The sequence below is a fragment of the Phaenicophaeus curvirostris genome, chromosome 3 (genome assembly GCF_032191515.1).
Source record: "Phaenicophaeus curvirostris isolate KB17595 chromosome 3, BPBGC_Pcur_1.0, whole genome shotgun sequence".
In the NCBI taxonomy this organism is placed as follows: domain Eukaryota; kingdom Metazoa; phylum Chordata; class Aves; order Cuculiformes; family Cuculidae; genus Phaenicophaeus; species Phaenicophaeus curvirostris.
Genome location: NC_091394.1, coordinates 43359501 through 43384884, shown reverse-complemented (window position 1 = coordinate 43384884; position 25384 = coordinate 43359501). Strand labels below are relative to the sequence as shown.

Below are 25384 nucleotides of genomic sequence, written 5' to 3'. Positions count from 1 at the left end.
GTATCTCAGAGGGGTGGGAAACAATCCAGACCACAAATATCTAGTTTGAATGAACAGATCTTCCCATCCAGACTTCATCATGACTATGATATCAGATTTCAGTTATCTGATTGACTTCCTTGTTGGTTCCTAGAAATTCAGTTAATTTTGTTTACAGCTACACATGGCACAATAAAAATTATCTTTTGAAGCAGCACAAAAATTCATACCAAAACCTCCTAGTATTTCAGATTTAGTAAAGGAAGCAATTTTTTTTGTCAAGAACATAGTATTTGCAAACATCAAAAGTAGTTTTGTATTTTTATTAATATTTACAAAATATTGCAAATTCATAACATCTGTCAAGCTTGCACGTGTCAATAGTACAAAATTGCCAAGTTACATCAGTACAGAATTACAAAAGTTTATTTTAAAATTACTGAAAAGCACAACTTATCCAGTATTTTTTCCATCCAAGTAAATAAACATATCAAATTCAAAAATATAAGCACTGTATTTTCTTTGCATTTCAAGACATGATGGATCACAATAGCATTAATGTTTTTTAGATTCAGGGTAGAATTCTTGTAGTGAGCGTTTCAATGCTACTACAAAGTATTGTTACTTTCAGATTAGATACTCTCTAGAGTGATTTAAAAAAGATTTTAAAAAAATGGGGAAACAGAAACATCTTCTAGAGATTATTAGAAGATGGGAAGCATCACATTCACAGTTCATGCAGTTCTGTCATTGTTGAAATAGAATATTACTCCTTGAATATGTTCAAGTAAAGACCTGAACAGAACTGGTAGGTAATTCTACTAGAAACATTTAATAACTGTTACCATGATACTGGGAAAATCATCACTTTTTAGCTTCTATAAAATACAGACTTTTCTAACATATTATTTGTTTTTTCTCTGTCAAGATTCACACACCAGTAGACAATGACCTTCACCAAACAAATCAAAAGCAGGTTTTGGTACATTGCTAACGACATGATGTACTAACTATTTTTTGTTGTTGTTTAATCCAGCATATATGATAATATTATACAGGAATCCTCATAGAAAAGAGGACAAAATGGAGGTTTCTGCCATGGACAAAAACTTTATAAAAACATAATATAATTAAAATACAAAATATATAGTACATATCAGATTAGTTAGTAGTGGCATTTGAGGTTTCTGGAGACTGAAGAAATTCATAAGGATCATGAACCATGTCTTGCTGTTCTCCAACACTCAGATGAGAAGGGCTTCCTGTACGATATAGAAAAAAAATCAAACCTTTAAAACTACAGAAAAATAATGGGGAGATAATTATATATATAAACAACATGGCTATTTCACGTGTTCCTTTCAGACTTGTAAAGCAAGTCAGACATTTAATGATATTTAAACAACAGATTTTGAAAAGGAAATTGCAAGATTGTTCAGTAATACAGATCTTTTTGAAAAAAAGCAGTCACTTTTCTTACTCCGAATTGAAGAAATGATAGAAAATGTAATTGAGTATCATCCAACCAACATCTCCTACCTTTTCAGAAATGACATTGAATTGTTAAGTGGTATATTACCCTATCATCCTCTCTTATCACTGAATTATACAGTTGACGATGGAAGGCTATTGTAGAATCCCACCTGTTACTTGCAGCCAAAGTAAAATGAACAGTACCTACTACTTAATTAAGAGCATAACACAAGTGCATATAGAGATTTGCCAGTCAGTATCAATTTACTTCACAATTACTTCAATAATGCCTAATAAAAAAATTAGGTAACTGCAATTAGTGTCCTTAATTCCACAGGTCAAAAGCATGTCCTCTTAGTTGCCTTCGGCATGCATATTTAAAAATTAAAACACGATCTTGTAGTCAGCACACTGTTTTATCAGAGTACCTTCATACAAAATTATGTAAATTAAAATGTAAGTTTTAACCAGTTTCAATTAGAGCAGAAGTACTGTAAATTCTCTAACACAGGTAACTTTACCAAGATGATGTTGGTCTCTTTCAGATGTATTGGAGAGGGAACTCAGATTGGATGATGGCCGGGATCCTACTCTGTCAGCCTGAGCTTCATGAAGGTCCTGCAGCAGCTTAGTTGTTTCATCCAGATGTAAATGGTTATCATCATGATCAAGCTCCTTCTTAACTTTCCCTAAGGGCCATCAATTACTATAATTAGCACATGCAGATCAACTCATGAATTATAAGTCACTATAAAAAATTCTAAAATAAATTAACACAATATTAAACAAGCAACCTCAATCTTGCATTTTTCTTTGCACTTCTAAAAGGTAACAGGTGCAGATTTACTTTGTTTCAAGAAATCCATGCTGAAATGCATTTGGCAATATTTGGTGACGAAGGACACTGCTATGGGAAATGGCTGAAAATTAACTTACTCCCAGCATTTAAGAAGCTTTTAACAGCTTTGTCTTCCTCATCTATTACACTATAGACATGAAATAATGCATTTAGTTTGCAGCAAAGGAGAGGAAGTTAGTGGAAAGACTACCTAAATATCTAGCCTAAAATACAGTTAAACTAGAAGCTGTAATTTATGGAAGTGAAAAAATCCCCACCACAGGTTTTCAGAACAGTGTCTTCTCCAGCTGTGCTGATTTTACAGTAAGCCAAATACAAGTGAAATTGGAAAGAATTGGAAGTATGTGCCAACACTGTTCTTTAAAGTTGAGGGAAACTTTTTAAAGTCTTCAGATAAACAGGAAAATAAACTCCCTTCTCTTTGGATGTCTTTAATACAGACCTCGTTAACTTTGCAAGAATTATGAAAGAAATAATGACATAAGCTCTCTTCAGAAGCTAAGCAATCTAGAAGTACAACTGTTCACAGAAAGATCAAAGAAAAAATATACAAGGAGCTTTCAGTGGGGCAAGAGATTCATAGTAAGACTGGTATGTCTAAATATTAAATATAAATATAATTATAAATTAATATAAACCAGGTATTTATTAATTTTTAACTAAACTGCAATAAAATTGGTATGCGACACCATAATCAGAGCCTACCATCACTTTTCAAAGAATACTGCACCTATGGGAGCATACGGTAGAGATCTTTTTTTTTCCTTTGAGCATTCAATTACCTTGGTTATATTTTATAATAGATACTTTGGCATCTTTCACATTCTGAATCAAAAGTATTTCAATCAAACCATAAACAGGTTTTTTTTTTGTGATGACAATTTTGAAGACATTCGACCAGCTCAGCAGCCTGCAGGAATGGGAACATTACTTCTTGTAGTATTTCAAGGATATCTACCAAAGACATGTATGTGAAACAACATCCCAATACTTTTATACAGCTGTCTTATTTTAAGCTAAAATCTTTCCAACACTTAAAGCTTTTTCTGATTTTTGTTTTGGCATGTTCCAAGTGGTGACATGATTGAGCTTAACGTACTTACCTACTTCCCAAATTATTTAAAAATGACAGGATATGAAGCAGTAACATTTCTAAGCCAAAGCTCCACGCTGATTCTTAAAAGTTGTTATCATGAACACATAAAAACCAAGCAAAGGTATCAAAATTGTGAGGTAAAAATACTTTGGTTTCTTCAGCGTTATAGGAAAAGTTAGCTTGGCTAGCACGATTGTCTCAAGGGAAAAACAGACCAAGGTTTAACTTAGGTTGTACCAGCCCTAGACTTTTATCTATGTCAAAAGGAGACTTTTTAGAACACTTTTCTATTCTTAGCACTACTTCTATAATTAGCAATACTTTTAGAACACTTTTCTACTCTTAGCAAATCCAGCTGTTATTTTGCCTAAATGCTACAATTAAACTATAATTGTATGGCTTGTATGATTAAGTACTTACCTAATGAACTTAACATAGAAATATCAAGAGATACATCTGAGTATGGTTTCATAGAAAGAAAGTCCAATTCAGAAGTGTTACTGTCTCCAGCAGATTCTCCAATCTTTTAAAATACAAGAAACAAAGACTAGCAATAGTGACAAGTTGTCATAATAACTTTACAATGTTTAAGGTAAATGCATGAATCCATGAAGTACGCACCACAGTATCTGGGACTGGAGTACTGATATAAGCTGCTGAAGAGCGCTACTGCTTTGCCAATTTGTGGAGTGGAGAGTACTGGCCACATAAAAGCCCATGTGTGCAGTGAGGATAAGTGGACAAGAATAACCTAGCCATTATGTCTCTGCACTTGTTGCCTATCAGGATGACCAAACTGGCCCCTTGTCACCCCTTCCTGCATATCAAAACAAGTACGTACATATAGCAGAGTGACATGTCACAGCCATAGAACAAGGAATCAAAAGTGATCCTGAAAGCAGAAGTATTAATAAGATCTATGAATTGAAACCAATATATGTTGTATCTAGGTGGCTTATGGATGTGGGAACTGTGGAGTTTGTGTGTTGGAAATGGCCTGGTGTCTAACACTAGAGTTTCCTGAATCTCTTTGGTGGGCTGCACTGGCAGGGGGGCTGAAGCAACCTGCCTTGTCCCTTATCAGCCGGCCCCACTGACAAGAGGTGAAGAAGATAAGGAGCTGGGCTGACTGGAGGAGAGGGTCATAATTGGAGGAGCTCAGCTGGCCTGAGACCCCCACAAATGTCAAACATCACTTCAAGGATCCAGCCCCTACGAAGTTTCTGCAAAAACTTCACCTTCGGCAACCTCATGGAAACATCTATAAAGACTTTGTTACTGGACTCCAGACAGGTTGTACAGTCCCTCACAATCCCTTACAGGATATTAATATTGGTCTAGACTTAAGCTTATACCCTTGACTTAGAATTGTAACATTATAGGTAATAAACTAACCGTCTAAGTATAGTTCTGAGTCCTACTCTGTCTCCGTTGGGGTCTGACAAGTATCCATAACTATCTTGACTAACCTGCAACACACAGGCAGCTCTAACATGCTTCCAGGACAGACGAATCATATGAACGGTAAGGGATCTGCAAGGTAGTCTAAATTTCTATCATTTAATAACTCGGGACTGTTGAAACCAACATTGGTTCCTCTTGGACTCAAACACATGCTCAAGTCATCTATGTCCCGTGGTAGAAACCTGGCAGGGGGAAGAATCATCAATATCCCCCCACCACGAATCACTCCCAGACCCCCTTTTCCCTCATCTTCTCAATGTAACACTAGGTTTACTGAAATATTTTAGCACATGACTAACAAAACTAGTAAGGTGTGCATCCTTATACACAGTATCAGATGGAGCTGGGCTTGCATACATTTGGATAACAAAATACAGCCTGCACTACAACAATTTCATTTTTTCCATATGTATTGCAATACTGCTGTGTAATGGCAAAAAGTAAGACATCAAAGTAAAAGTCACTAGGCATCAAAATACATAATAATATAATTCTCTGAGGTTGCCTATTCCAGATGGGGGCATAAAACATGCATGTAAATACAAAACCAGGTATTATCGTGAAACATAAAAAAGCAACGTATTCTAATGAATTAACTTAACCAGTCGCCTTCTAGAGGAATATAAACCTCTCCACAGAACATGAGGAATATTTAGAAAACTATAAATTTGATTAATTGCTATAATGTAATCCATACAATTTTTATGTGAAACAGAAGAAGAAACAAAGCCACTAATTAAACCGGACTGAGCGCCAGAAAATCCATTTTAAGCACTGAGAAGCCTATTCTATATTTTGTAATTATAATCTTCTACCTCAGAACATGCACATCCTTCGACTGAAATAAAATGAATGCCTCTACACGCTTTTGTTTGTTTGTTTGTTTTCAGACACACAAACCATTTTACCATAATCTGTTTGGAAGAATCCGGACAGGTATTACGCAACTTGTGTTCTTCTTTTATGAGAACTGGCAGAACCTGAAGAACCAAATAATATTTTAGACCTTAGCATTTCAGAGTTTATACTTGTTTCCTAAGAATACTCTTAGTTTGTAGCTTGCGTAATTTACTGTTTTTCCATGATCAGATCCTAGGCCACCACAGAACATTATCATGTTTTGTGATGTTTGCATTGAATCCTTACAAAAAACCAAAGATAATAGGTGATCATATAGATTCACATAAACAATTTAGAACTAACCAAGACAGCCACTTAGCACAGCCTCTTTAAGACAAAATTTAACAGCCTCTTATTCTTTTCTGTATTCTGCACAGAATAGGTGCACATTAAATAAAAATAGGAATTTGAATATTGGAAGCACAGAGAACATCACTATCTCTATTTTAAATACGAAGACACTTTTTCCATTTAAAAAATTCCAACAAACAAACAAACACCAAACCCAAACTCTGATCACCAGCATTACTTACTTTAACTTCATCCAGTGGTTTTACTGGGATGTTTCGCCTCTGGAAAGAAAGAATACCAACAATTACTTTTATTCAACATAATACAATTCATAGTACAATTTCATGTATATTCAAAATTCACACACAAAACGAGGCTAGTGATAGCTAACTTTTTCATATATCTGTAACACAATTACAGTGGAAAAGCTACTGTTCTGAAATATTTTAGTATTATGTATTTTAACTAATCTTTGAGTCTCCTTACACTACTACTCCTGCCCATGAATTTTATATTCAAGAGCATTACCTTAGTCATTACTTCAGTAACTTCTGATTCCAAGTAATTTGAGGTTGCACTCTCAGAGATATTCATTCTTACTAAAATACAGTGGCACAAAAAACTGAAGTATAAAATGCTATCACTGAAAACACATCTAATTCAACAAATCTGTACGTATCCACATTTGTTGCAACTGAACAGCATTTCCAAATGAAAACAGCCACTGACCATTTGAAAGGCATTCACAAATTCTCATTTGGAACAACATCCATAGAACAAGGTAGGAGAATGAGAAAGCTAAGTTCAATATGTTGTATACACACATTTCTAGATGTAGAAGAATATTCAAAATATTATTTGTGAACTTCTGATTTTTTTTTTTTTAACTAATCCATTACATTTCTTCCTGTTTCATATACAAGACTTTTCCCGCTAAGGACTGGAAAAAGTACCCAGAAAATTCTGAAGAAAATTCCTCAGCTGGTTGGTCCCTTCTTCCTCCCGCAACATTGCACCTCCTGCTTCTTTGTTTCTGCAGCCACATACTGAACTACATTGTAAAATTGATCTATGTGGAAACAAGAATAAAACTACTTCTCTGCTGATTGCTTCAGTTTCTAATTTGGGTCACTGCATGGCTGCAAGAGCAGCTAAGCCTGCGCTGCTTAATCTGACAATGGAAGACAAAGCATCTCATATAGTATTAAAAACCAGAAATGGTTTCATTCTTATTTTGATGAACTTGTGACATTTCTGTGCATCAAGGACACACCTGTTTTAGCTGATAAATAGTTTTTGAGTGATCTCCACTAGTAATCTGGTCCAGAAGATCATCTACTATTTTCTTGCTGTAATTTCCAGCGTCCTTCACAAATTCCTGTAAGCTAGTAGGAATGGAGATATAAGCATTACAGAAAATGTTTACTTTTATAAATAATATTTCAACTTATGTTTTTCCCCAACTACACTGTATTACATCTCCATTTTCCTTGTTCTTTTACTCTTCTACGCTTCTTCAGAGAAGCAATTGAGGTTTTTTTCTTCTCCCTGCCCCCTTTCTTAAACAGAAGTAAATATATCTGCAAACTTGTTTTCAACAGCTACCAGCAAATATTCACTTAAACTATCACGGGTAGTAGGTTTAAAAAAACCATGTTATTAATTCCTTCCCTCCAAGATTAAAAATTTAAAGAAAAGTCTGCCTTGAAAAACATCACTGTTTTAAAGTAACTAAAATCTATTACTTGCACATCTAAACCTACTTACTGGTGGGTTTAAAGCAAATGCTAAATTTTTAACAAATCTGTAACATCCTGTGGCCAAAGACCCTAATAACAAGATCCATAGTAGTCTTACAATAAAATAGGGTAACTTAAAAGTGCAAATGGAAAACAAAAAAACCCCAAATCCAAACAAAAAAAAACCCCTCACCAACTCAGATGAAAGCCAGCTTCAAGTTCTATAGTGAGTTATCCTTAAAATAAGTTCCTGAAAAAAATACGATTTGGAGGCTCCTAGTTGACATTTAGTCCAAATTGCTTTTCATAAAATTGCTATGAGAAGTTACGTCTCCTAATAAGGTAGCGCTTACCTTAAGGCACACTGTATCCCAGTTTCATCACCATATGCGGAGTACAAGAGTTCCATTTCATCTGATTTCAAATCATGAAATAGAGAGTTGTTTTGCATGGAAGGAGCTGTAGTAGCACTTGTTAGAAATGTTACTTGACAGGGAGAAGAAAGAGATAAAAAATCATTAACAAGTGTAAAAGATCATTTGGTGGAAAAAAAGCCAAACCTGTTTCCTGAAAGATTTACAGAAAGCACGGTGAATTTTTTACTCCAACTGAAATCCAGAGTAATATATCTCAAGTGCAGAGGATAGGGACATCACACGACCAATATTATCAAGTGAAGCCGTTTTATTGAGATTTTGCATTACATTTATACCCCTCTTCAGGAGGGGCGAGCCGTGGTGTTACAAGCTGATTTGTCAGTTCTCCTTTAGCAGTAAACAATCATTGTTTACCTACAGTATTGTGCTTCCCCATGAGAAACGGCTATGTGAGCACTCTGGTCTACAAAATAACAAGTCAAGGACTACCCGTGAAAAATAACAAGTCAAGGACTACTGAGGAAAGCCTCCCGTGAGAAGTGAGAGGAGTACAAGGCAGAGCAGCTTTCTGATAATACAGAGAGAAACCTTAAAGGCAACGTGTCCTCTACAGTGACTAATTCTTTTACAAGGCTAACTTTATTCAGGTGCAGAAGCTGGGTTGTGCACGTCTAAATATCCGTGCCCATTTTGATCTAAAAACTCCTCAACACTCAAGGACGCTTCCAAGCTCCAGAATCAGTGCAACTATTTTCATCTTACGAAAGCACTTATACTACTGGAAAATAAAGAACTAAGTTAACCACCCCACTCTCACAAAAAGAGATACACCTCATTTATATTTCTGCTTTTTGCTTGTGTCTACTTCACTGCTACATGCCAGTTGGTTTCTGAAGAGCAGGCTAAAAACTATTAAAAATGTCAATGATACTAGAAAAAAAAATCCAGTTTGTGAAATCCTTGTCACATGATAAAAAATGCAAAATATTAAAAGGTTTTTTCTCAACTCCAAGTGCAGTTCCCAGGAAAAATTACTTCCTCCAGAGAAAATGGAGTACCATTACTGAAAAGCTTCTAGTGTTCCAATAGCACTAAGGCAAAATATTAATCCATAAACTCCTAATAAAGATATGTTTAATTAGCAAAAAAGTAAATTTAATTAGAACTGCCTTCTGCTATAAATGGAATAATTATAAACAGGTGAACTTTCATTTGGAGACAGGTATGATCTGAAATTATTTTCTGTCAAGAAATTGCTCAAACACACAATTAACACAAAACTAAAACAAGTTCTTTGGCATTTACCTTTATTTCTTCGTTCATCTTTAAAGCCCAGTGTAGTGAAGCCAGGTAATAATTTGCTTGACAGTGAACTCAGATCCACTGGGTGAGTCTCTTCCTCTAATAATTTTATTTAAAAGAAGATTAAATGTCTTTAGAAAAGCATTTAATATTTAACATTTACTTATGATGAATATTTAGATTTTGTTATTCTAAAAAATGGCAGTTACCATAAAAGCTAAATGTCTTTCACGTGTACATTTTTATTAAGAATAGGTAGTATGATTCAGGTTCTTAATTTAAATTTCAAATATATGCTGTAAATATGTTTCTGTCTCTTACTCACAAAATCAATGGCTTAGTTATTTCACTTTTAAAGTATACAGTGGCATCTGAAATTCTTTTACTAGGTGATTCACAAACATTTGAGATCCAGATATTAGAAGTGATAAAGGCAATTTCTTATGTTGACTAGATGGTAGTTTGTCTATAGAAACCCAGACACCACGTAAAGAAAATTTTAAAGATAATTATGACTATAGCAATATTTCTTTATTATAAAGTTCTGAGACCTGCTTCCCAATAACATTTAGGACACTTCCAGTTATCTTACATCTCTCTAGCTGTTATGGAATCTAATGGCAATTATGCTCAATTACGGAACAACCAAAAGCAAATTTATCCCTAGAATCTTGCAAGGATTAAAAAAAAAAAAAAAATTCAGATTATTAGCTGAAAATTCAGTGTCATAGTATTAACTATACAATCAAAAAAGATTCTGGAGCACAGAAGCATCAGGAAGCAGTACAGTACTTTACAGCACACAGTGAAAGCCTGCTTTCCCCCCACTGCCATCACTGTCTAAATTTTGAATGGCATGATTGCAGAGGTATTGAATCACATTCTTTTTTTTCTTCCCAGGAATAACTATGGGCATGATGGCAGCTAAAATGCTCAATTTCATTCCAGAAAAATCTACTACCAAATGAAAAGGAATTCAGACAGTAACAGAGTTACAGGTTTGTATCTCCCAGTCAAAAAAAGCAACAGAAATGAGACTAGTCAGAAAGGTTTGTGCACTCATCAACGCAACATTAGGCAAGCTATAAATGAATTCACCTCAAAATGTGAAGAGAACAAAGTGTTAAATCAATGTGACACATAGCAGTATAAAGACTATGACATTTCACTCATTAAAAACTTCCAGAACTTCTGTATTTTGAGTTTAAAACGAAAACAAGTTGAAAGCATAAGACAATACAAATAACGTATAGCAGTAACACAAACAAAAACACACAAAAAAGAAAGGAACTAAAGAAAAACGATTAAGCAAAACCTAATCATCTTAAAACTGACATTTAGCTGATAATTTAAATTAGGAAATTAAAAAAGGTAAAGGATTATTCTTATTTACATCTGTGTATTGCAGAATTACATAAGATTACAGCACTTTCATTCACCTTTCTTCTATTAGATTTTAACACTACACAGTACTGGCAGCAAAAGCCTGTCTTCCAAGTTTGATATAAAGTTGTAGCACTGTATAAGTGCTTATAAATAGCTATTATTTTACCTAAGAAGGTAGCACTAGAGCATCTCAAGAGTGAAAATTTGAAAGGCAAAGAGAAACATCTTATATTGCATAATTGTTGGGGAAGGTAGTTTGGGGAATAATTTTTTTTTTAAATCATCTATACTATGCAGGATCTGTATGTACATACAGGTAAGACTTCAAAATCAGAAACATTTGCTTGAAAGATTGTGTCATTTACCTTCCGCTTCTGGATCAGATGAATTTACTACACTAAATAATAAAGTTCCATCTCCATTTTTTTTCAGATAACCAATCTGTAAATAGAACCACAAAGAGACAGAAGTAATCATTCAAAACATTGAAACAATCATTCAATCATTTCAAGACAGTCCAAACTCAAAGGAGTTGCCTTACTTACATAGAAAACTATAAAAAGCATTTTTAGCATGGATTTCCTTTTTAATACAGAGACTCTTCAGTCCCAACTATTTATCAGTGCTTAGCAAATGCTTCAGCACAGAAGACTTAGAAGTTTGTATGTCATATATAGAACTCTTTAATCACCTTTTCCAATTCAGATCTGGTTTGCATCCAAGACAAAACCAATTCCATTGTAATTAGTATGGAGACAGGCTTTCTGACTAAAAGAAAACATTTTCTTTTCAGAAGCAGAAATGTAACCCTCATCCATAATCTACCTCACTGTCTCTTTTCAAATCTAGAGTGAACTGCTTGTTTTCATATCTCACCCACAACTTACTCTAGGTACTTTTATGAACATACTATGAAATTCTTAAAGACAAATAAGCACTGCGACAGATGTATTGCAGCACAGAAACACAATGCTAAGAAGACATTTGCATTGGGTTGTCTAGACTATCAACAACCTAGACAATTAAGAGCTGCACACTGAGAACAGCTCTTCCTGCAAAACTAACTGCATCAGCATGAAAGGCCTTTTCAGCAAAGCTAGCAACTAGCCAAAGACTGGCTTTAAAGGGTATTTTAAAAGCCAATCTTACTCTGGAGGTTTCAAATACACTCCAATCATAGCAAGTCTTCTAACTACCCAAAGAAACAGAAATATACTGAAGAAGCTAAACCTTCTCCAGTGCGAGAAGCTTTACTTCCTAATCCAGTTGAGCTTAAGGTCACTGCATAATGAAGGCCACTTTCCAAGAAACAGACATTGAAGTTTGAAGATACAACCAAAACCACTAACGCTTCAAATCATGTGTATCTTCTGCAACAGTTGTTAAAAAAATAGGTGGAAAATGCTGGATGCAGCAAGATCCTGATTATTTTTTTGACTGCATTTGTCACTAGAGAATATGACAGAATGAGAAATGAGGACAAAGTAATTAGTAATAAGACTCCACATAACAGGGTAAATGTATCTCAACAGGCCCATAGCACTCACTGCAATATAGCATGAGGTAATGAAGAAATGCACCATTATCACATAGGTAAGAAAAACACAGCCCATAAACAGATCATGCTGAAAAAACTGCGCTAACAATACCACTGAGCTTTGCCTTGAAACAGTGACAAAATCTTGTTCATGATCAAACCTGTGATTAGCACTGTTCAAAAGTCGAACATGGACAAACAATTGCTACCTTCTCTTAGTCTCTAAAAGATGACAGCATTTGTACTCACACAACGCGCTATAGCTGAAAGCATTACTTATGGGTACAAGAAGTTCTGAACTTCTTACTGAAAACAGAAATTTAACACTTAAAATTCCTGAATTTCTTAGGTTGGGGAGGAAGTCCTAATAACCCTTAGATTTATGCCAAAGTGTGCTTTTTCTGAGGTTGCAACAGTTGAGTGTGACACTAAACTTTGCAATTACAGAAGCCAGAATCAAGACGGAGCAATATTTCACTGTTTTCTGCGAGTTTGGAAAGATGTTCAACATGCAATACAACTAGAGATTCATTTAGGACACCCTACAATTGGCTTCAGTAGGAATTAAATGACAGATAATAGTCATATTCATATTCCACACAGAGCATACATCCTAGATGTTACAGTCTCAGAAAACACAATACTAAAGGTTGTTTCCCCGAGATGAAACAAAACATTCAACAGTCAGACACAAAACAAAACCGTGAACTTTGTTGAGCAGTAGACCTTGCTGTTGGGTAGATATCGATTGATCCTATCCCGAGCTTCATCTGCTGCATGTTCCACTAGTGCCAGGACATGCTCTTCAGCAGTGCTATCTGTCAGGCTGCATGCATTTCCCTCGGGTTCAAATATGCAACTAAGAAAGAGAAGAGGAGTAGCTGTAGAAATTAAAAGCTAAAACAAAACAAACGGCTGAAATCTGGGTTTGCTAAACAGAACAATCAGTCCCACTCCTCACCCAGTGACAAGTCTAGTTAGTATTAAGTGCAATTATAATAATATTACAAAACTGAAGGTGTTGCAGCAGAAGCTACGAACTACCAAACCTCAAAAATCTAACTGTTTCTGTACCTTGATGAAAATAAAGGAAGTATTACAAAACAGAGATTGGGAGTAGAATTGCATTAATACAAGGTGAATGGTGCATGCGCCCTTAGTCTCCAAAATGCACAAATATGCTATCTTCAAAACTTTCAAATAGAAAGATGCAAGGAAAAAAATAACATGACTGTGTAACTTTCATGTGACAAGAAAACTCAACAGCCTGCATTTATGAGGATTATGTCATTTAGTTGCATGTAGAACTAGGCCACTACTCCCAGTCCAACAGGGGGTCCTTTAATTCCTATGTTTGTTAATACTGGCAATCAGTATTCCTAATCAGTATCAATCATGCAATTCCGTCTCATTGAAATTAGAGAATTTAATATTTATCTTTCATTAGATCTCGTTTAATTAGAGCACCAAAACAATGAAACATAACAAAGAAGCGCTCCTAAGATGGAACAGGACATATCTTAGCTATTATATAAAATCAGAAAGGTACTACTATAAGGGGAAGTGTAAACATACCATAGGATATGGCAGATTATATTATATTATATTATATTATATTATATTATATTATATTATATTATATTATATTATATTATATTATATTATTAAAATAAACTTTGTACATCAAAATCTTTCAGGGCATTACATGGACATTAGACACTACGGCCAAACACCTTAGGTACTGGGTAGAGCATCTCCTCACATCAAATCCATTTCTCTCTCCTGGAGTATCTTCTTCCATTTGCTTAGCTAAGAATTTCTCTCTATATAGAGATTCAGATCCAATACACAAGAAAGTTTTGCTATTAAAGACAATACAAAGATCACAGGATCATACTATTATGAGACAAATGCGTTATACGATTTTTGTTTCATTGAGGGTGTACACAGCAGGAAACTGCTCAACAACTGGCACTTTCTATCACACTTTACAGAATATTTAATGGACAAGAATTTAGAGAGAATATTCAGAAGGTTGCAACATCCTATCCAAAATTTTCAAAAACTACTTAGCTATTAGGTCAGTTATTTTTAGCTATCTAAACTGTATATAAGATACACATTAAAGATAGACATTAAAGACAGAGCAGGTATATATATTCCTTAGCAGTCTCAGTTTCTTGCTCTGTTAGCTACCTGCATTTGAAGATACACAAACAAAGCTACTCCTGTAATGGAGTTTATGTAAGATTTAAAATCTATTATCCTGGGCACCACACAAACCAACCTCAATATACCTTTTAAAAACAACCAACCATACAAAACTGAAATGACCTCCCTCCAAATCTCATTTGCAGAAAATACATTCAATTAATTCCTATACACAACCCATTAAACAAAGAACAAATTATACTTGGATAATTCTCCATGATACAGCAACAGACATGTTTCTGACATTAGAATAGTTCCAGCCAAAAAAATTACTAAATTTAAGATTATTTTTGAATGTTGCAGTCTCATATTTCCACAAAACATTAAAATAGTGCATCATCCATCAGACATTAAGCAGGATTACAAAAATGCTTAAGTGTAACAAAACCTGCCTGGCTGACAAGAGCTCTAAAGTTCACTTTTAACATGAATTATAGAACATGAACGTGAAATAACAAGCTACATTTCACTTCTATTTACTTTGGATGTTTAAGAAAGAAGCCTGCAGAACATATTCACATGATCAGATTATTTAAGACATATCTAGTAATGCTCTACCTGCTACAGGTTTATTTTCATAAGATCCCAGTTGATATAATGCTCTACAATTTAAACTCAACATCTATCCTAGCATGTCTATGTAAGAAAACCAAACAACAAAATTTGCTCATAAATAACAATTTCTGCTAAAACCTTCTCATAAAATGTTACAGAAAAGAAAACCCCTTTAATTTGACTAATTAGATGTTAGCTACAAATGCACTACTTTGTGACACGGAGCGCGCCTATCAGCTGGAAGACAGTTATGTATTTTACAAAGAAGCTTAGGGAGATTTCATCAGAAAGATGTTATCATCTGCTCCAGAAATAACCACTTTTGCATCCTGCCTGACAAGACTAAAGTTAAACAAAATCATTCACTGATCTGGGGCCACTTTGCCCACACAGAAAGATCCCAGAAAGGGGGAGGATACAAAAGGTATTTGTGGCTATGTTAAAAATGAAAGAACATTTCAAACCACTATGAGAAGAAACCACTTATTTAGTATGGATACAGAGAAGGATGAAAATATTTATATGTACATTGACTGTAAGTGTTTACATTCTTTGAACTGTTTGTTTCAGGCTAGGAATCACCAGGTAACTCAACTAGTTCTACAAATAAACAAATAAATAAATACAATTGTCCATTAATCCCATGGACTACAATGAGAAAGGCTGCAAGGAATTTATTCCTCTATTCTTTGCTTCTGCCTAATATTACAAAAGCTAGAACAATCTAGTAAGCATCCCCTTTAAAACGTTTACCTAATAACTTCTTTATTTTGCTTTCTGGATTTCTTGGTAGTCTCTGCTTGTACAGGAACAACTTCAGGGACAGGTTCCTCAACTGCTGTATCTTCATCACCCAAAAGAGCTGCCTGCTGAGAAAAATCCATGTCCTGCATAAACGACATGCTGCGCTTCAAAGCTAACAGCCGTTCCTAGAATCAGAAAGGACAGAGCGGCAGGGACTTAACCTTTCCCTCATAGCCAAGATGCTATGATAATGGGATGGGATGGGAATGGCCATGGCCTTAATGCCTCGTTTCCAATGGCGATGCAACATGATTTGGTCATGGTAGCATGGCATCAGAATTTCTGCAGCCCAACTATCAAGAGAGAAACAAACAAACAAACAAACAAAACTGCATATGTGAAGACAATTGCCTATTTTGCATAAAACTTACCATAACTGAAACACATGCGTGTGCACACACATGCACACACACAGAGCAGCTCACCAAAATTGACTTCATTTTACAACTCAGCAACTGTATTTGAGTAAAAACTGTGTTTTGCACACATGCATCTGTGAAACGCCTGAAGCCTTTCCTACACTCACCTCATCCAAGGCTTAAAAGCTTTCTTGTTTATGCAGAAATAAAACTTAACTAAGATCTCATTTTCAAGGTTTCAGTCAGAAGCAATATTTTATGGTTTGGTTTTAAATATGTGGATCTTAATTGCTCCCACTGAGGCCAGTGGAAAATGCTCCTATAGACTTCAGCGGAGCAGATAACGCGGAGAAATAAGGGTCTGGTTCTAAAAAGACTGCTATCAAGCCTTTAAATGTAGCACCACTAGTAGGTACTGCTATAATTAATCACAGATGGATGAAATACCATTTATCATTGTTATTAATTATGTTCCTTTTAAGTATGATTAAAAAAAACCCAAAGAGTTTCTGCTTTTTGTTTTTAATAAGTCTCTTACTTTGCTCATCATCTTAAAGCCTGTGTGCAGTATCTTCTTGGCTAGCTTGTAGTAAACAGTATCTGGTCTGTTGTAAGTCATTGCATTATCACACATCAGTTTAAAATCTGCCTGTAAAATACAAAACAAAAGAAATGTTAAAATTCTGAACTCCACTGTAAAAAGACTGGGAGATACCATTCCATCATGGCAGCCCTGCGAAGAACACAGTAATATTACAGCAGCAGACACTTGGAGCTGAACGCAAGCCAAAAGGCAACATAAAATTGCAAAGATTTGAGTCCTTTATCCTTCTTAAGAAGCTCACTTTAGTTTGGAATTGGCTTTTTGGTTATAAAAAAAATCCTTTTCTCTCAATGTCAAATGTAACATTTCTTCCTTATGCAAACAGGACAAACAAAAGAAATGCAGGAGGACTGAGGCACCAGGGTAAGTACTTTCTGGTGTTTTTCCAACATTTTAAAACAGACTTGAGAAGTACAATGACATCAGAAAGATACAAAGTGTCTTATATATAATTATATTTCTAATTTGACCTCTTCTCTGGTCCCCTGCACTTGAACTAAAACAAAACCAAAAATCTCTCCTCCTCTACTATGCTGTAGTGGTCCTGTGGATTCTGCTCTTAGGCTTGTGACTAGCCTCAGCTAGTTACAATAGCTCCAACAGAGCAGGCCTTGTTTTAGAGGTCAAAATCTTGTAAACCTATTATCTGTATTACACAGAATTACAAAGGCATGAGCATAATCAAGTACACTCATATATTGAGAAAGGGCGTCCAAACTCTTTGTCACTGTAAGATGGACTGACTTCTAGTAATCTTTTATTGTTCCTCAGAGTATCAGCATAAATCAAGTCCTTCAGGAAAAAAGAATCTGTCAGTCTCCAGTTGGACCCAATGATCTTAAAGGTCTTTCCCAATCTGAATGGTTGCGTAATTCTAAACAATACTGTGATTTTCATTTTTTTTAGGTTGTAACACACCAATCTCAACATTGCAACCTTGCCTGTAACTGTAGTCACAGAGCTCCCATTCAAACTTCCTTTGCGAATCGCTGAATAAGACAAACCAGCAAGCCAACCGAATTTAGTGGCCTGAAGGCACTGCTGACAGCAATGCTATTATGAATCCTTCTTTACTATAAATTTCTATACTTTTTTTTGAAAAATATGACATACATAACAAAACAACAATCTTTGTCAAAGCATCTATAGAAAATATAAGCCGTTCTTTGCTCACCTTGCTGGACCTTTCAAAAGAAGAAATTAACCCTGAGGAGCAAGCCAATGCTCTCTGCCAAGTCTATTGTTCTATCAACACCACTCTAGAAAACAATACTGAAGGTAGCTAATAGAACTTCATGAACCATGTAATGAAAACTCCTTTCCTTCCAGGCGCTGGCAAGACCATGAAAAGATTTCTTACTGCACTGTCTGTAAAACCACAAAGCATCCAGTAAAGTATTACAGTATTAGCAATACACAAAATAGCTAAGGCAAGCTGCCAATAAACTTGCCATGTAAGTTTCTGCCAAAGACCATTCCAAACAAAGTTATACGGAAACCAGGATAATTAAAGATAAGAAACATGTAGTAGCTACTGAACCTTATACAAAATGCTTCAGTATATCCACAGTTCTCTTGCAGACATGTCAGAATTGCAAAATTGCCCTTTAATCACTGTAACATGGTCTAGATTAAAAAAAAAAAAGTTCTTCAACCACTTAAGTGTTTGTGACAGTCCTACTCATGTTTATGTCTAGCAGAACTTTAGAGCACATTCTCGGTTTCCACAGTAATGTGTAGCAGATTGTCATAGTATCTGATAAATACAGAGCTTCCACGGTGAAAAACAAGCAAGAAACTAATTCTAACACACAGAATATGCAAAAGTGCTTGGTTCTAAAAGAATGCACATTAAAATAATTAATGTAAGAAAGTCTTCTAGAGTTAAGAATGAGTTCTGAAATAACCGATTCTCTGTCAATTCACCTTGAATTCAGTGACTGATTTGTATTCATTTGCTGCAATTTTTTCCTTCATCGTACCAAAATCCATGGGGTGCTTTATTATCATGGAATATCCTGGAGCAATGGCATCCGTGACTGGAAAAGCAAAAAACCCATGAGGATCTTTCCTAAAAATAAAAACAATAAATTCAGATTTAAATCAGCAAACAGAATGATGATTGTTTTAATACCACATTAATGGTACAAAAAGAAAAAACACTAAAAGTACTCTCGTAAAACAGTAGCATATTTGAAAAACTGCTTGACACAGAAAAGAATTTTGATTACAGATATGTAGTCTTTTTGAAAGAGATTGAGCTAGTTCTTGAATTAGTTAATTATTTCTTTTACGCTTTCTGTGTCTCAATTTACATTCCAAACAGATCTTCTGTCTTCACTGAGTAATAGCCTCTTCAATTCTTCTGGTTCATGAGGTCCTCTAAAAATATCTACAGTGTTCAATATTTTTGAATTAGTTCCAAATTCAGCTAATTATTATGCAATGAAAAAGGAAAATGAAATATTTTGTTTGTTGTTTGGCTGGTTTTTGAAAAAAACCCATGAGGTAAAATGTTAACATCTCATGGAAAACAATAAAATAAAAAGCCTCTCTAAATGAAGAGGTAAGTTATAAACTTGCTTTGGTATCTGACATAGGACACAAAACAAAACAAAAATTTCATAAGCACAGATCAAGTCTTTAAAATATTAAAATTCACAACTGTTTTTTATTCCTAAACTAATAATAATTATCATATATATTTACACTGGCAATGTATCCTCTGCCCAAAACACTTCCTTGTCAAAAGCTAGAACTGCATAGCTGGTAATGATCTTCCCTGATGATTAGCTGAGTTTAAAAAGTACCAGGTCTGACATGGTTGCAAAGGTTACCAAACATGCTACAGCTAGTCTCTAGGCAATACTTTCAAACATAAAATAAGGGTAAGCACTTGTGAAGTTAACACATATAGATATACATTAGACATTGTTAACACAGCTGTAGGTACAATATGCTTAATACCTTTGAAGCTGGCGAAGGAAGTGTTCTAGTAATTGCTGGATCGGTGTGCTCTCATTTTCAGCTGCAGTTTGAGACAAACACAGATATGTGTAATGAAACAGAAAATAGGTACATTTATTTATTTAAAAATATAAATAACAGAGAAAATCTTAAATACCAGTACAGCTTGTACTGATCTGAAGGTCAACCAGAAATGGATTTCAAAGCACAAGCACATCATATTTCTAAACATACACGTTTTTTCCTTTCTTACTACTTACTGAGTTTTAATCAAATAAAAAACAAGTAGACGCTAAATCAGGTGTTATACTGTCTCACAGTTCTAAGAAAACATATTAGTAAGGTGAAAGTAAGGTGTTACATACTTTTACAGGAAAAGAGAAGCAAAATTTGGTTGCTCAACTACCACATTTCGGAAATCCACATTCTTACACCATGCAACTTTAATGGTTTCTATAACACAACACCCAACAAGTTTCTCTGAGTCTTTTCAAGAGTGACAAATAGATGCAGATTTGCTGGCAAGAGTGGTACTGATTACGATTTCACTTCCTGTACAGGTTAAACAATAAACACTACACATTAATTACCTATTCCATGTACATAATTCAGAGAGACTGGCTTTAATGTGATGTTCGAAAAACTAAAGAAGCATGCTGCAACCTAGAATTAAAATCTCCAACTCATCATGACAATGGAGAGATATTTCCCTTCTTAACCAGAACAGGTAAGGTAATTTATAGGCCTTAGAACAACATTTTCTAAGCGGATGAAAATAGAAGCCTTGTCAATACGGATCTTTTTTTTTTTCTTCACGGCTCTGGACTACCCAAAGACATGAAACTTTGACTAGAAAATTTTGGTAACCCTATCAGGTTACCTTGACAGTTGACAGACACCATTCCTCAGTTCAATGTGTAGTCATAATGAGAAAATGCCTCAATAAATTTGATGAGTCAATGGGCAGTTTTCCGAAGACACGACTCACAATATTCCTAAAGACCCAACTTTTTGCTACTAAATTCCATTTCCAGGCATATACGTACTGAGATAATGATTTATTTGAAAACTCTTCTAAGTAAAAACTGACACTGAACAAAGTTGAGTTTTAACTATTAAGCAATGGCTACAAGTAGAAAAAGCTAGGCAAAATCTGAAAGGGTTAAACATGCAGAAGCTACCACACACAATCGGTAAGTATTTTGGCTGGCAATGAGAATTAAAGAGTGGTAAACGAAAACTGGAAGGACTATGGTCTTTAAACATCCTATCACAACTTACTGCCATACTTTTGATGAAAACAGAGATATTAAAACTCCACATGGGTTACAAAAAAAGACCATAACAACAGCTAAGCAGCATCCACAAGATTTTTTTCCCTTGAACTGAGAAATACCTTAGTCTCAGGTATTCTGACCATTGTTGTATAAATGCTGAGGAAATGCTAAGGAGAAGGAATTAGTGGAACACTACACAAAATACTACTGTTAGACTCGCTTTATTCTGCCAAGTAACAGAGGCCAGAGACAGATGTTCTTCTCAAGTTCAGTAACATGAAAACAAACCACTAGAACCCGTATAGAGGAATACGGACCTTTCAGATAATCATAGAATCATAGAATAACCAGGTTGGAAGAGACCCACCAGATCATCAAGTCCACCCATTCCTATCAAACACTAAGCCATGCACCTTAGCATCTCGTCCACCCGTGCCATAAACACACCTCCAGGGAAGGTGACTCCACCACCAACCTGGGCAGCCTCTGCCAGTGCCCAGTGACCCTTTCTGTGAAAAATGTTTTCCTAATGTCCAGCCTAAATCTCCCCTGGCGGAGCTTGAGGCCATTCCCTCTTGTCCTGTCCCCTGTAACTTGGGAGAAGAGGCCAGCACCCTCCTCTCTACAACCTCCTTTCAGGTAGTTGTAGAGAGCTATGAGGTCTCCCCTCAGCCTCCTCTTCTCCAGGTTAAACAACCCCAGCTCTCTCAGCTGTACCTCATAAGGCCTGTTCTCCAGTCCCTTCACCAGCTTTGTTGCTCTTCCCTGGACTCGCTCCAGAGCCTCAACATCCTTCTTGTGGTGAGGGGCCCAGAAGTGAACACAGTATTCAAGGAGCGGTCTCACCAGTGCCGAGTACAGAGGGAGAACAACATCCCTGAACCTGCTGGTCACGCCGTTTCTGATACAAGCCAAGATGCCATTGGCCTTCTTGGCCACCTGCACACACTGCTGGCTCATAAGAGGAAGTTCTGAATGTTGGAAAAAACCAAAGTCTCTAGATTTTGGCAAATCCTCATGGAAATTTTACATTTTTTATACCTTTGACAAAAGCCTTGTTGTGCATGCTTTTAAAAAAGCATCCAAGATGATTTTTTTTTCACACTACTCACCTGGCTGAGTTCTGCATGCTCTGACAGGACGATCTGGAGGAGGTTCAACCTCCACTTTTTTCCCAGGATCAAAGTCATCAGTTTCTCCTTCAGTGTCACACTGTTCTTTCTCCCTTTTCCTCTTCTTCTCTTCCTAGCACAACAAGAATTAGACAGATTGCAGAAGAACACACTTGGAATGTACAATCCCACACACCAAAAGGTAAGAAGCAGTGATTTTTCATTTGGAATACTCGATCTATACCTGAGTCATAATATGGTGCAAACAATAGTGCATACATTTTTCCTGTTACTTTTTCAATTTCCTTCCCTGAATAAAACTGGTCAACTTTTGCTTCTTGTTTTGAATATACTATTGTTCTAATAATTAGTTACTCTATTTTTACCAAAAAGAACGTTTAACTTTGAACCTATTTGTAAGTAAAATCGCACAATAAGCTACAGCAGAGAGTAAAGGAAGTAAATTTACTATTTAGTAAAGATCAGTCCTTAGCTCTGATTTGATCGACATGATGTTGTTGTTTGGTGCTCTGAACAGGAATCATTAAAGTATATATAATAATCATTATAATTTAGGAACCCTACGAAGTATCACAAGAAATGCTCTGTAACAGCAGTGGCAATTAACGATCTCTTCCTGAGCTTCAATGCAAAGGCCCAAGTCATTCTCATAAAATTACAGACATTACTCATGTTCACACAGAAAAGCATAATTTCATTAACTTCATTTAGACTAACAATCTATCTGTTAGCTTCTTTTGCATGCACTGCTAATGAAGTGCCGAGGGAAAAAATCTAAACAATCTCACACCATTTAGGAAAAGAACAACAAATAATTTGAAGCCAATCTTGTACTAAAGACAGTTGTTTTGTTAAATTTCAAGTCCCAGTTGTAGTCTTAACTGAAATACTGTAAAATGTTTGTCCAACAAAAATATTCCACTATCTGCCCTGTATTCAATAGCTTCTGAATGATCCTACAAGATATTTCACTTTTAAGTAACACAAGCCTAACAATACCCCAATTCGAAATGAGAGATGTCAGCCATACACACATTCAAAGTAGTACCAAAACCTGACACATGAGAACAGTAAAACTACATGACAGAAAAGAATTAAAAACAGAATGGTCAGAGAATCATTTGTATGCAAAAAAACCCCACTATTAAAATTAAACTGTACCATTAACTGCAGCATCACTGCATTCTTGCTGATTTGAATCTAACTCCTAAAGGTTCAGCACAGACAAATAAGGTGACCACATCATTTGCTGCTACTAATAAAGCCACAAAGGCTAGCACATAAATTATTCCAAAGAAGAGCCAACAAGACTACTGTACAACAGTACTCAACAGACCAGATTTTAGAAAGCGGTTTTGAGTAAACATAGCAATTCCAATGTCTGATAACTTGGCATATCTCAGGAACAGAAATGTAATCTAGATCGATTTGAAAAGGTGAACATATCCTCCTCAAAGGGTAGGAAAACATGTTTCTGACCTGGCTGAAATACAAAACATCCAACTCAAAATCCTACATATTTGTACTTAGAGACAAAGCAAACAGACAAGATAAACAATTACAAATCACAAGCCTTTACATTGTTAAAAATCCATCACAGGTATATCTTGCTTAAGCAGGAGAAATACACCAACACATATACAAGTTTTTTTCATGTTTGTTTTTTCATCTTCTTGCAGCAGTGATTATGAAAAAAAAAAAAGAAAAAAGATGTTCTAGTGCTCTGCACCAGTTTTTAGGTCTCATAAGCAAGCATGAAGAAAACCAGTATGTCTGAACTCTAAAAGTCAGAGCTTACCTTTCTCTTTCTTCGTTCTTCATCATCTAGATGTTTTTCCTTTTCCTTCTCAGACTTTTTTTTCTTTTTCTTCTTCTTTTCTTTATGTCGTTCTCGTTCATGATCTGATCTGTCATCATAGTAACTCGAATCATGCCCCGACCCAGAAAGTTCAGTCACTTCACTTCCTCCAACTTTAAGGACCAGCTTTAGAGGTTTTTCCAAAGGCTTGTCCACATAATCTAAATTAAAAAAAAAAAAAAGCAAAACATTTCATAAACGCACGTGGAGATGACAGCAAACAGCAGCTACCGGCGCTTCTCCTAGAAACACCGCTTACAAGGATGTGCTGCGGGCTGAAAAGTCACACAATATATCCGGAGAGAAAAATAATTAAGACTGAGAAATTCAAGCTCAGGAACAGCCGTTCCGCACATCATGAATTTCCACAACCTGCGAGACCTAAGGAATCGACTCCTGAAGCTTTCCCTGAAAACACTACGAGGTCCTTACGAAGCGCGCAGTGAAGCCAAGCGCCGCTCGAGAGGCGGCCGCTCGGCCCCAAGCCCCGCGCTCGCCCCCACCCCCCAGGCAGCCGGCGGCGCCCGCGGAGGGAGCCCGGGGCCGGCAGCGGATCTCCGCCCCCCACAGCGCCGCCTCTAGCTCTTACCGCCGTACGCGGTGGCGGAGGCCGAGCGCCATTCCGCCTTCTCCGCTTTGTGTTTCTTGTGCTTCTTCCCCATGGCGGAGCCGCCCCGCCGCCCGCGGGCCGCCCCGCCGGAAGCGCCGGGCTGGGGGCGGCGCTCGCGCCGCGCGGAGGAAGATCCGGGTCGGGGGCCGCGGCGCCACTGCCCGCGCGTTTCGAAGCGACGGGGCCGGCGCGCGGAGCTCCTCACGCTCGAGCCAGGCCGGGTTCGCTCTGCGCGGCGCTCAGGTGCGAGGGAGGGGCCGTGCTCCCGCCTCCCGAGGGCAAGGGCAGAGGCAGAGAAGGAGAGAGAGAGGAAGAGGGGAAGAGAGAGAGAGATAGAGATAGAGAAAGAGGGGAAGAGAGAGAGAGAAAGAGGGGAAGAGAGAGAGAGAAAGAGGGGAAGAGAGAAAGAGGGGAAGAGAGAGAGAGAAAGAGAAAGAGGGGAAGAGAGAGAAAGAGAAAGAGGGGAAGAGAGAGAGAGAGAAAGAGAAAGAGGGGAAGAGAGAGAGAGAAAGAGAGAGTGGGGAGAGAGAGATGGAGAGAGAGCTGGGGGGAAGAGAGAAAGAGCGGGGGAGAGAGGGAGGTAGAGGGGAAGGGAGAGAGAGG

General features: G+C 36.5%; 1 protein-coding gene across 11 annotated transcripts; it reads right to left on the bottom strand.

The window, feature by feature from the left end:
• Positions 1 to 288: 288 nt before the first annotated feature.
• BRD9 (bromodomain containing 9) lies at positions 289 to 24905 on the bottom strand. 11 transcript variants are annotated; one of them, XM_069853783.1, is made up of 18 exons: positions 24761 to 24905; positions 24112 to 24332; positions 22293 to 22425; positions 19904 to 19964; positions 18863 to 19007; positions 16871 to 16981; positions 15923 to 16098; positions 14137 to 14265; positions 13130 to 13262; positions 11232 to 11307; positions 9484 to 9579; positions 8155 to 8287; positions 7336 to 7447; positions 6305 to 6343; positions 5780 to 5851; positions 3828 to 3930; positions 1974 to 2141; positions 289 to 1241 (listed from the first exon to the last, which is right to left on the bottom strand). In XM_069853783.1, exons 1-18 carry the CDS (start codon positions 24831 to 24833, stop codon positions 1141 to 1143), a joined length of 2082 nt encoding a protein of 693 aa, XP_069709884.1. In that variant the 5' UTR covers positions 24834 to 24905; the 3' UTR covers positions 289 to 1140. The 11 variants fall into 11 exon arrangements, with proteins under 11 accessions (XP_069709884.1, XP_069709886.1, XP_069709887.1 ...); XM_069853785.1 differs by having other exon boundaries at positions 15923 to 16038; XM_069853786.1 differs by having other exon boundaries at positions 15923 to 16035.
• Positions 24906 to 25384: the final 479 nt, after the last annotated feature.

Bases quoted from the DNA above. Each gene is read 5' to 3' on its own strand.
- BRD9 (XM_069853783.1), bottom strand. From the start codon at position 24,833: ATGGGGAAGAAGCACAAGAAACACAAAGCGGAGAAGGCGGAATGGCGC. The intron at 6,344-7,335 runs GTGTGTCCTTGA...CTTTCTTTCCAG, and splicing joins CTATTTATCAGCTAAAACAG to AGGCGAAACATCCCAGTAAA. The intron at 1,242-1,973 runs GTAAAGTTACCT...TATATCGTACAG, and splicing joins AAGAGACCAACATCATCTTG to GAAGCCCTTCTCATCTGAGT.